Source organism: Lactuca virosa, chromosome 5, assembly GCF_052849685.1.
Source record: "Lactuca virosa cultivar CGN04683 chromosome 5, Lactuca_virosa_CGN04683_v6, whole genome shotgun sequence".
NCBI lineage: Eukaryota > Viridiplantae > Streptophyta > Magnoliopsida > Asterales > Asteraceae > Lactuca > Lactuca virosa.
The window spans coordinates 195,770,513-195,782,848 of NC_136430.1; the positions used below are offsets into that span (position 1 = coordinate 195,770,513).

General features: G+C 35.1%; 1 protein-coding gene across 1 annotated transcript; it reads left to right on the forward strand.

Annotated features, from left to right (window-relative positions):
• Positions 1–10,925: 10,925 nt before the first annotated feature.
• Positions 10,926–12,136, forward strand: LOC145115931 (B3 domain-containing protein Os04g0386900-like). Its single transcript, XM_079052285.1, has 3 exons — positions 10,926–11,098; positions 11,353–11,545; positions 11,731–12,136. Exons 2-3 carry the CDS (start codon positions 11,393–11,395, stop codon positions 12,043–12,045), a joined length of 468 nt encoding a protein of 155 aa, XP_078908411.1. The 5' UTR covers positions 10,926–11,098; positions 11,353–11,392; the 3' UTR covers positions 12,046–12,136.
• The last annotated feature ends 200 nt before the right edge of the window (positions 12,137–12,336 follow it).

Below are 12,336 nucleotides of genomic sequence, written 5' to 3' on the forward strand. Positions count from 1 at the left end.
ACACCAAATTTGGTAACTCCATAAAAACTTTGAATCAATTTTTTTTTAAAAAAACTTTCATATCCATAACTTATGGAAGTTTCAAAAACCCTTAAGATCACAACTTTAAGAAAAACTTTTGAGCTCCAAAATTTTATGACAAAATTTGTAACTCCTTAAAACATTTAGATCAAACTTTTAAAACTAATAAAATAATCATATCATTTTATCTTTTACTAAATTTGACCTAATTCAACTCATATAACAAATGATTCAAATTTTACAAATAATTCGTTTTTCACAAAACAAGTAATTATCTTAAAATTTGACAAACGTCATGTTTTTTTCCTTTTTTTTTCAACTTGAAAATAAAACATTTGCATCAATATAACAGAACATAACCCATGGCTCTAGTACCACTGTTGGGTTTTGAGCATTCTAACACTCCTATGGTGTACATGCAACCCTATAAACCTTGGATCTATGTTTTCTCTATTATACATGCAAATATTAACTATTCCAAGGTTTCATCCTAACTAGCATATTATGAAGCACCTATACTACAAAGTTCTAGTTAGATGACATACCTTTTGATGTAGCTTGATGTCTTCAAGCTTTAAGAGCTTAGCCCCAATAGTGTGGAAGCCTCAAATGGAATCACAAATCACCAAAACACCTTGGAAGAACTTGAGAGAATATGTATGCACACTAAAATCGGCCCACTCTTATTTTCACACACTTGTGCCAATTTTGTGAGCCAAGGACCCCTTTATATATTATGGAGGATTAGGGTTACATCCATGTAAACCCTAATACCCATGACCTTTCATTTACATAGGATCCATGGGTTAAAAGCTCCATGGACCATCCATGAAAGCTTAGCCCAACCTAAATGAACTTGGCCCATTCCATATATATAAGAGTCCATATTTAATTAGTTCTTTTTGATCACTTAATTAATTCTAAATTAATTCTTGATCAATACTAATTAAATAATATGATTCCATATTAATATATTAGAACTTATAATATATTAATATAAATCATAAATATACTATTCTCAAAAGACTATCCACATAAATTGTGCCGGTGAAGTGCAACCCAAATGGACCATGCCGGGTTGGGTCAAGTACATACCAAATATAGTTATGGACTTAGACATTAATCCAACATACAAGTCATAGCATACATGATCGAGCCAACAGTGAAAGAATATGGTAATTGACTCATCTCATCTATCTCAGCCTCTATACTCGGACTCTGAGTAATACTCAGTTTGGTATTGCTTTGGATCAGTAAGTCACCTTTCTTGGAATTCTGCATGTTGAACCTCTTCAACACCTTGTCCAAGTAGGTACTTTGGCTGAGTCCAATTAGTCTCTTACTCCTATCTCTCAATATCCTTATCCCAATGATATAGGCAGCTTCTCCATGCTCCTTCATAGTGAAACACTTCCCAAGCTAGGATTTCACCTCCTGCAAGGTTGGGATGTCATTTCCTATGAGTAGTATGTCATCCACATATAGTACCAAAAAGCTAACTATACTCCCACTAGCTCTGACATATACACAGGACTCATCCTCGCTTCTCGAAAAGCCAAACTCTTTGACTTTCTCATCGAAACAAAGATTCCATCTACGAGATGCTTGTTTCAATCCATAAATGGACTTCTCAAGCTTACACACTCTATTAGGATATTATGCATTGACAAAACCCTCTGGCTGACTCATGTAAACATCCTCAGCCAACTTTCCATTAAGGAAAGCGTTTTTGACATCTATTTTCCATATTTCATAATCATGAAATGCAGTTATGGCTAGCATAACCCTAATAGACTTAATCTTAGCTACTAGTGAGAAGGTCTTGTCATAGTCAACTCCCGGAGTTTGAGTAAAGCCCTTTACGACCAGTCATGCCTTATAAGTGTGTATTCTCCCATCCATGCCGGTCTTCTTCTTGAAGATCCATTTGCACCCGACTGTCTTACGACCCGGTACATTGTCAACCTAGTTCCAAACTTGATTGTCATACATGGACTGAATCTCGTTGTCCATAGCCTCTTTCCACTTTACAGACTCAGGGCCTGCCATGGCTTCCTTGTAACTATTAGGCTCATCCAAATTTACCAGTGTGCTATCACTGATAAATGTATCATCTTCTATAGTAATATGGAAACCATAAAACTCAGGTGTATTCCTAACTCTTGTGGAACGCCTCAGAGGTACAGATTCGTCAATCGACTCAACAGGAGTTTCCTCCTCAGGTTGATCGCTAGTGTTTAAGGTTCCTTCACCGCTTGACTCTTGAAGCTCTTCAAGGTCAATTTGCCTCCCACTGCTTCCTTGGCTTATGAATTCTCTCTCACGAAAGACTCCTCTCCTCGCAACAAAGACAACATTGTCACTCGGTCTGTAGAAGAGATAACCAAAGGATTTATGTGGGTAGCCGATGAAAATACATCTCTCACTCTGAGGTTCGAGCTTGTCATGAGTCTCGCGCCTCACGAAAGCCTCGTAACCCCAAACCTTGATGTGTGCTAATGAGGGAACCTTCCCTGTCCACATCTCGTGAGGTGTATTGTCAACCTTCTTAGTAGGGACTAGATTAAGGATATGGGCAGCAGTCTCTAAGGCAGACCCCAAAAATGAGATAGGTAACGAAGCTCGACTCATCATGAAACGAACCATATCCAATAAGGTTCGACTGCGCCTCTCATCCACACCATTCAGCTGTGGTGTCATAGAAGGTCTCAATTGTGAAACAATTCCACATTCCTTAAGACAGTCTAGGAACTCGATACTAAGATACTCACCACCTCGATCGGATCGGAGCATCTTTATCTTCCTGCCCAGCTGATTCTCCACTTCCTGCTTAAACTCTTTGAATTTCTCAAAGGTTTCTGACTTATGCTTGATTAAGTAGATATAGTCATATCTGTTGTAATCATCAGTAAAAGTCACATAGAAGCGGTTAGCATCCCTTGTGGCGGATCTGAAGGGTCCACACACATCTGTGTGTATGAGATCCAACAAACCTTCACCACTCTCACAAGTACTAGTGAAGGGTGACTTAGTCATCTTTCCAAGTAACAATATTCGCAACTATCATCTGACTTTAAGTCAAATGATTCCAAGACTCCAGCCTTTTAGAGTTGGCATATGCGCTTCTTGTTGACATGTCCAAGACGATAGTGCCACAAGGATGCTTTATCCAAACTAGTGGAAGAATCAATATGCAATACATTATTTCCTAAGTTATCTACAACCATCACAATTTCATATACACCATTACAAGGTAATGACTTAAAATAAAAAAACACCAGTATAATAAGCATTTATTGCACCAATTTCATTATCAAACGAAAATGTGAAACCTTGTTTGTACAAACCATGAAAAGAAATAATATTTCTCGCCATTTCAGACGAGTAACAACAATTATTCAAATCTAAATTTAACCCACTACAAAGCAATAAAGAATAAACTCCAATCTTGGTGACAGGTGAAACTTTCCTATTCCCTATGATTAAGTTTATCTTCCCGTGCTCCACATCCTCACTTCTTATTAGTCCCTGCAAATCAGAACAAATGTGAATACCACAACCTGTATCAAGGACCCAAGAATTAGTATGCGGTGAGTTATTAGACAATATAGTATAAATACCTGCATGGACGGGTTTTACTTTCCCATCTTAACATCCTGCAAGTACTTTGGGCAACTTCGCTTCAAGTGCCCCTTATCATGACAATAGAAGCACCCTGCTTCGTTTGGATTGGAGGAGGGAGTAGCAGGACCGACTTTAGTCTTGCTTGAAGAGGACCCATCAAGAAACTTTCCCTTGTGACCCTTGGAAGGGGTTTTCCTCTTCTTTCCCTTGCCTTTCCCGATTGCCAAAACAGGGGCGGTGGTAGGAGTAGCAACAACCGAATTACCTTTGAGACCAGTTTCGGTTGTCCTCAAAAGTCCTTGAAGTTTGTTAAATGTGACCTCCTCCTTGTTCATATGATAAGTCATGCGGAACTGATCATAACATGGAGGTAAGGAGTGTAGTATCATATCAATAGCCAGCTTCTCAGGGAAGTTCACATTAAACTTTAGCAATCGGTCCACAAACCTTTGCATCTTCTACAAGTGGCCCGTGATGGTTTCACCATCCTTCATCCTGGTTGTTACCATGGAAGAGATCACTTCATACCTCTCTTGACGAGCACTCTGATGGTATCTTTCCATCTGGTCCTGGTGCATCTCAAAATGGTAGAAGTCCTCATAGGACTTTTGGAGTTCAGGAGACATTGTGGCAAGCATGATACAAGCTACCTTGGTGGCATCTTTTTCATGTGCCCTAAAATCAGCAATTTCTTGAGGAGTTGTAGCTGACTCATCAATTTCCTTCAGCTCCTTGTCGAGGACATATTCCTTGTCCTCATAACGAGTGACCATCCTTATGTTCCTAATCTAATCATTAAAATTAGTTCCATCAAAGATGACTCTCCCACAAAGGTTCATGAGAGAGAAGGAGCCGGTAGGGTTTGAGCCAGAAGCAACATTGTTGGAAGACATCTGAAAAAGAAGAAAAAAACAAAGTTTAGATTAGATATAGAGTCCTTAATATAACACCCAAAATGAAATATTAAGACTAGGATCCAACACAATATTTTACAATTTGGAAGAGGGATGCCGTAATCCAAGTTGCAAAATATTTGAAGGTAGGTAAATGACGATTTACCAATTTCCAACATGAAAAACGAAATTGATTTATTAGGTTTTAGATGAATTGAAATTCCTAGATTCTTTTGAGACTCATTGAACTTTTGAATGACATGTTTAAATCTCGATTATGCCCTTAAAGTTTGTGATTGGGACACCGAGGATCACAAACAAGGTGTGAATAACCATGCAAATATACTTGGTACTCTTAATGTCATTTATCACTTAATCGATGTGCCGGTTAATCACACACGCTCCATCGATCTATGACAAACATTAAGCTACCCTTTGCCACCCTTACTAGTCCATATTAGTGTGTCGGTTAACCATACATGTTCCACTAACGACTTGGTAAGGTGCAAAGTGTGATTTCATGGGTTAGCAACAATTTCACATTTTCCAAAAGTAACTAAGATTGGGAATTTATAAAAGGTTTAATTACTTTATATTTATCATTATACTTTTAATGAGAATTATAGTCTTTGTCCTACCCGTTCGGCTGACGACCCTCCGCCAATCAAGGAAGCGGTGGGTGAGAGTGGACACCCATTAAACCACCATTTTATAGGCAGTAACCTTATACCCCCCTTATAGACCGGCTTCGTGAATGAGGCCTACTAACGGTAATACTGGCTTGTTCTTTTACACACACACACACACACACACACATATATATATATATATATATATATATATATATATATATATATTATTAAACTTATAATATTATAATAGTATAATGGTTGAATTTTAAACTTTTAAAATTCTAGGGTTTGGAATTAAAGTTTTAATGTGTGACTTTACAAATTCCAAAACTTGAGGGCAAGTTTTGAAACTCTTCAAAACTTTTCAACTTCATAATAAATGAGTTTAATGGTCTTTTAAAATAAGACTCTTCATTTTTCTATAACCTATGACTTTAATGATTCATTCAAATGAAAAACTTTTGGAATTCCATAACTTGAGGACAAGTTATGGAGTCCATTAAAATCATCAAGATCATCAATCAAACTAACAAGCATGTTCAAGTTCTTGATTAAACTCATATGAACAAGATAATTCAAATCAAACAAATTCCATGTAATTAGACTAATCATATAAACTAATACAAAACATGAAATTATGACAATCACCTTTCAAATGGATGAGCATGATCATTACCATATCTTAAAAAACATATTTTTATGATCCAAAACAGTTTGGGGTAATGATCCTATCCATTTGTGGCCAAAAAACTGATTTTCTGCACTCTGCCCAGCCAACTCGACGAGTCCATGAACTGGACTCGTCGAGTAGCTCAATTTGTACATGGACTCATCGATTCTGTCAGTGGACTCGGCGAGTTCATCAGTCAGAATGCATAAAACTCGATTTTTTCAACTTCAAACAACAAGTAGCATCAAGTATAACTGAAAACAAGCCTAGGCTTTGATACCACTGATCGGTTTTGAGCATTCTAACACTCCTAAGGTGTATATGCAACCCTAAATACCTTGGATCTATGTTTTCTCTATTATACATGCAAACTTTCATTATCCAAGGTATTACCCTAACTAGCATGCAAAACTTTGATACTTGGGTAATTAAACAAGTTAGATAACATACCTTTTGTTGAAGCTTGTTGCTTGGAGTTTCAAGAGCCTAGCACCAATAATGTGAATGCGTCAAGTGGAATCAAAAATCACCACTAACACTTGGAAACTTGGAAGAGAACTCTAATGCTCACACAATCGGCTACACTCTTGCGCACACACACTAGTGCCGGATTTGATAGCTAAGGGGTTACTTATATAGTAAGTCATGATTAGGGTTACACCATGCAAACCCTAATATGAATGACTTTCCATATTCCTTATGCTCCATGGGTTTTGACATCCATGGATTATCCATGGCTCACCACATTGGTTTAGCCCAACATAAAGAATTATGGATCATAAGCCCACTATACAAGAATGAATGATTTACACAATCAATCATCATTTATTTAATTAGTCTCTTTTGATCACAAAATTAATTCCAAATTAATTATTGGCCAATACCAATTAAATAATATGATTTCATATTAATATATTATAACTTATAATATATTAATAAATCATACATATCCTCTTCTGAAAAGTCCAAATTGTTATGGTGAAGTGCAACCCAAATGGACCATGCTAAATCGGGTCAAGTACATACCAAATATAGTTATGGACTTAGACACCTTATCCAACAATACCCACATCAAGATCACAAATACATCGATGTTATAAGTGATACTTGATAAAAGGTACTATATTTCTATCCTTAATACATGAGAGACATAGTGACACTTAAGTTTAGGGAGTGTTATGCTTTGATGTGGTCAAATATATGTCCTTAACTGGGCAGTTATAAAGGCTATTTTTAGGTGTGGTGTGAACTATATAAGAGGCTTATATAGTCGAGATGAGATTTTTTCCTCTTATGTGTTGAGATCTAGAAATCTAATGTGCATTACCTATAGTTGAACACCAAATGAGATTAATTGTGATCTAAGTCTCATATTTAAAATGATGTCTATAACAAAAGTATAAATGATGAACTTACTTTATCCATTAATTGCAACTTTGAGCTTTTGGGAATTAGATGCTGACAGAATGACACAAAGTCATATATTACTAGGGGCAGTGAAATATTTCTAGACGTTTACCACTCTCTATATCAACCTATAATTAATCTTGCGCAAGTTGGAGAGTGAAATATCTTTATTCTCAATAAACATTATAGAATGATATTTGCTAGATAATATATATGATCCTAAAGGGTCACACTAACAACAACTTGATGTAAATATATTATTTATAAGAATTTGATCATTGATAAATAGTTATATTTATTTATATTTCTTGTAATAAATTGGAAATAACTATTTTATGAAAATAATAATTTTATATAAAAAGTATCAAATAAAAATCATATGCAATGATTTATAAAAGTCATATGTTTATATAAACTAAATAGGCTCTAGTTTTTAGAAAAATATTTGACAAAGTGTATAACGGAATAAAAGAGTGTTGCACATTTTTGTGTTTCTTTTTTCTTCTAAAAACCGAGGATCAGTCCATCTTGTGGGGTTTTGTTGGTTGCTCAGCTTGTCTTGCTAACTTTTTCCTTATTATACCTCTCTACCTGTGACATGTTAAAGGTATGGGTCTAAAACTATTCAAAGACTCTTTACCGAGTATATAAGAGTAAAGATCGGGGCTTTCTTTTTTTGATTCTTATTCTTAAAAATAGTCACATGCACTCTCTATATATGACGTTTCTTAAAGTGTTAAGAAACTAGAAGAAAAGTTTGATACTTTCAAACTCTCTTTAAGTCATTACTTGGGTTTTGACTTAAAGCTTAAGAGTGTTCTTTTGTTACAAGAATACAAGACTAGCATCTTATTAAGTTGAAGTATTGTTGGTGTCTCTAGTTGAGGTGAATATTTACTCTACATTCTTCATTAACTTCCAACCTCTTAAGAGGATCAAAGTCTTCAAATGTTGTATCTCTTTATTTCTATGGTTGTGTTAATCTTTCAATGCTTTGCAAAATGATTCTTGGTGGGTTAAAAATAGCTTTAAGTTTATTCATAATTTTAAAGCTTCCGTTGTCATTTTTAGTGTTTTTGGAAACCAAGTTATTGAATAAAACCCAACAAGTTAGATTGGTCCTCTAGACTGTATTAACTCAACATTATAAAAGATATAAAAGTAAAGATTGTGATTGTAAAATCAAAGGATAAGTGAAGACCGAAATACCTTCACTTGTTTAAAAAGAGATTATGAGGACGAAATCTCTCTGAGGGGAAGAGAACTTTTAATTACCCGATACTGAGACTTTGTAGTTATAAAGGGTATTATGTTAGATTATAAAGGATATTGATAGAAAATATGTACTTCTTGATTGTTATCTTAAAAGCATCATATACCCTTATGTTTGTCATATCGTAAGTAAAAATGGAGAACGTTTTGGTGTATGTTTTGTACAAGAAAGTTGTACTTTACTTCGAGACGACTTCATGTATATAAAATCAGTCGAAATAAGAGTTCGCATGAGGAAGTTATGGGTTGTTAAAGTATATGTTATAAATTTCATTACCTTAATGTACATCCACGGGCTTTACACGATCGTGTAAAGGTCTTACATGATCGTTTAAAGGTCTTACACGATCATTTAAATGTCTTACACGATTATGTAAGCATTACGAAGTAACCAAACATGAAAAAGAGAGGTAAGATGCTAATGTTGGGTTGTTAAGGGCTATCATGTAATCCTGCTCCTAGTCATCCTTCCAACCTTCAAATCACCCTCTGGGCTCGCAAAACAACTACTCTTTGTTGTATATTCGGTGTATGTTCTTACTATGTCAAAGAAAATGCATTATTTATACTTTTCCTATAGACTTAATTACGAGGCACATGTATCCTAATTACGAGGCGCGGGTGCAAGTGGCCGCATTGTTCTCGAATTCATCAAGCTTACGAGGCGCGTAATTCAGAATCCTGAGCTATGTTCTTCCTTTTTTATGTTACCCGTGAACGTCACCAAACCAAAAAAAAATCAGTTTTATAAGGAATTTCGTGTCTAGTAAATCTTCATATTGTCTGTGTACACCGCATATCGAGTACAATGAGCGCCATCTAAAAGCAACTTACGAGCTTCTCCATGTTTAGGGAACTATAAATCTCCAATATCTTAAAAAACGAATGGGGAAATCAGAATTTTAAGGATAAAGTGGGTTGAGGACACGTACCCTTATGATTCTTCATCTAATTATCTTCCTCAGGTGTTGTTATTTCGTTCATAAATGTAGGGTAAATGAAAAACATTATCAAATTCACGGGAAGAAAGCGATGGTTAGAGAAGATAAGTGGCGGAGACACATGGGTGTTGATGGGAGGATCAGAGGCAGATGCAGTGGGGGTGGGGGTTGGGGGGGGGGGGGTAGCAGGTGCTTTGCCTCCCCCAACAATTCTTATTTGATTTACCAAAAGATTATTCTTCATTTCCTGACATTGAAATTCATCACTTAATCCAATTGTTTTTATCATCTTGGCCCAATATTTTGAACTGTCTAAGGCTTTTAGGAATTTGGCAATTACATAAATTTTAAATTTTTTATTATATTCAACGATATACAACCTTGCTTTTAACCCTCTATTGTACAATGTCAATTTCAATAACAAATAATTTAAATCTTATTAGTTATTGCACATTTAAGTTTTGTATAATTTCTAGTTATTTTTTTAACAATATAATTTGTAAATGATTTATTATGATTAGTTTTTATAATCAAATGGTAAATCATATAATCCTAAGGTAGGTAAATCTTGAACAAGAAAAGAACCATAAATTTTTTTCAAATGAAAAAAAGTTATTTATGACCCATAATTACATATGGTTAGTTATAATATCAGAGAAAATGCTCATAATGACATGAAGGGAATAGTAATTTTGAATAACCAATTAATATTCAACCTTAAAAAATGATACTTCAAATTTAAGAGAGGTAAACTTAGATTCCTTAATCCGTGAACCCGAATAACGACCTTCGATATTAAGTTATCCAAGTCACAAACGTGATGGTAGGCTATGTTGCAAGTCTCTATTGAGGCTATTAAATGGCTCGTGTTTCGTACATGTGTTTTAAGAGGTCATGATGAACAACCTAACTTAAGAAATCAAAGGAATTTCCTTGGTTAAATGCTTTTTATATCAAAAACATTGATGATCTTGTGCTAAAATATGCTCTTTAGACGGTTTTTATTTATTAATTTATCTTTCAAATCCACTGACCCTATTAAGTTATTCATATATAAAAATACACTTTAGCTTCTTATTACGATTTAAGTCTTCTTCATTCCAAAATTCTGGCTCAACCCCTGGGAAGGATGAAGCGTAAAGCGTTGATGGGAGGATGAAACGGTGGCAGTGGTTATCGAAGGAGGTAAGCTATAATGATGGGGAGTGAAAGATGGTAGGGTTTATCTAGGGCTTATCGTGTGTTAAAACATGAAGCTTCAATGGAGCTTTTAGGGAGACACATAAAGCGTGAAGCTTTTAGCCATTTTTTATAGTTTACACATTTGGTCCCTTAATTTTAAAATAATATAACATACAAAATCATATCGGCCTCAATAGTAGGACCATGAGAGATGATTTGTTTGTTGTGCAAACCATATACCATAGGGACCAAAACTGTATTTTACTCTTAAAATTAATATTTTGGGAGGAGAAACTGTAACCCCAAATCAATTGCCTACGATTACCAATTAGTTGGAAATAGTTTTCTGTATCAGAACATGGCGGCGAGGTCGAGAATGGTACCCCTGTAGACTGTAGTGAATCAGCACCTGGGGGGATTTCGAATGCAGGTCGGTGCCACTGAAGAAATATAGAGGTACGAATCCTAATTCATCCATGAAAGTTTAAAATATATCAGCTTATATTCTGAATGGAAGAAAATTGATTGACATGTCCTGATAAAATCGTGAATCAAATGTCACTGATCTGTGAATCGTCACCACAACAGTGGAGTTCGTCGATTACAGTTCGCCGGAAAACCAATCGGTTGACCTACCGTGCTTTAGGGATCGTTTTTGCAAGCTCCATTCTCAATCTAAACTTTTTATTTTTGAACGCCAAAATAATCAGGAGAAACAAGCAAGAAGATTTTGTAAGCAGTTATCTCTAGATGGATTCATCACCAAGCAATTTTGATCCCCGAAAAACTTCTCAATCCACAATACCTAAAACACAAGAAGATGATGAATTCTGGCCACTATCTGGGAAACCATATTTCTATGTGGTTCTTAACAAATTACACCTTGCAACCAGGTTTCAAATGGTATTGTTTATTACATCATTCTACTTTTACAGTTAAACCCTCTGCCTTATCTAGACATTATAATTTGAAAAATGTTTCTTATAATTAAGTAAATATTTCAAAGTGTAACACTTGAATTGGAATAAGTAAAAGTAGAATGCTATAATAATCAAATAAATGAAATTACATTGCTATTTTTTGCACAGACATTTCCACGTAGACTATCGGAAAAGCTTCCTGCTGCTATGGTTTCTGCTAAGATTGTATACAGAGGAAAGGTTTGGGATCTCGTTTACATTGGTGATCAAGGTACAAAAAAGTTTGAAAACCAAACATGGGAAAAATTTGTGATAGACAACAATCTTGCAGTTGGAGATGTTTGTTTGTTTGACTTAATGGAGGGAAGCGTACATGGTGGTATTGTTAAGTTCAAAGTTCAGATTCTTAGAGACAATTTTCCTTCTGAATTGGTAGAGAAAGCAGAAGGGCACAATATGAATAATCCTATAGATATAGAGTAGTTTGAAATTATCGTATTTGTTCATATGTTATTTGCTTGTTTGAAAGTATGGATTCTCTTTGGCAAATATAAAAGTCATCTTATTATCAAAATGTGTTTTCGTGTTTCTATATATTTTGAGTTTTGTTCCACTGACATCAGTCCCAGTCCCAGTCCCAAAAAGTAATCCTTGTTGTTAATGAGGGTGTCAAATACACTAAAATGTCATATTTGGGTGTCAAATATCCACATGACCAGCTTTCATATTTTATCACAAAATATAATCTAATTTGCAAAAAAAGGTCTTGGTAAT

Excerpts from the sequence above, each read along its gene's own strand:
- LOC145115931 (XM_079052285.1), top strand. The coding sequence starts at position 11,393 with ATGGATTCATCACCAAGCAATTTTGATCCCCGAAAAACTTCTCAATCC. Across the intron at positions 11,546-11,730 it reads TTGCAACCAGGTTTCAAATG|ACATTTCCACGTAGACTATC; the intron begins GTATTGTTTATT and ends TTTTTTGCACAG.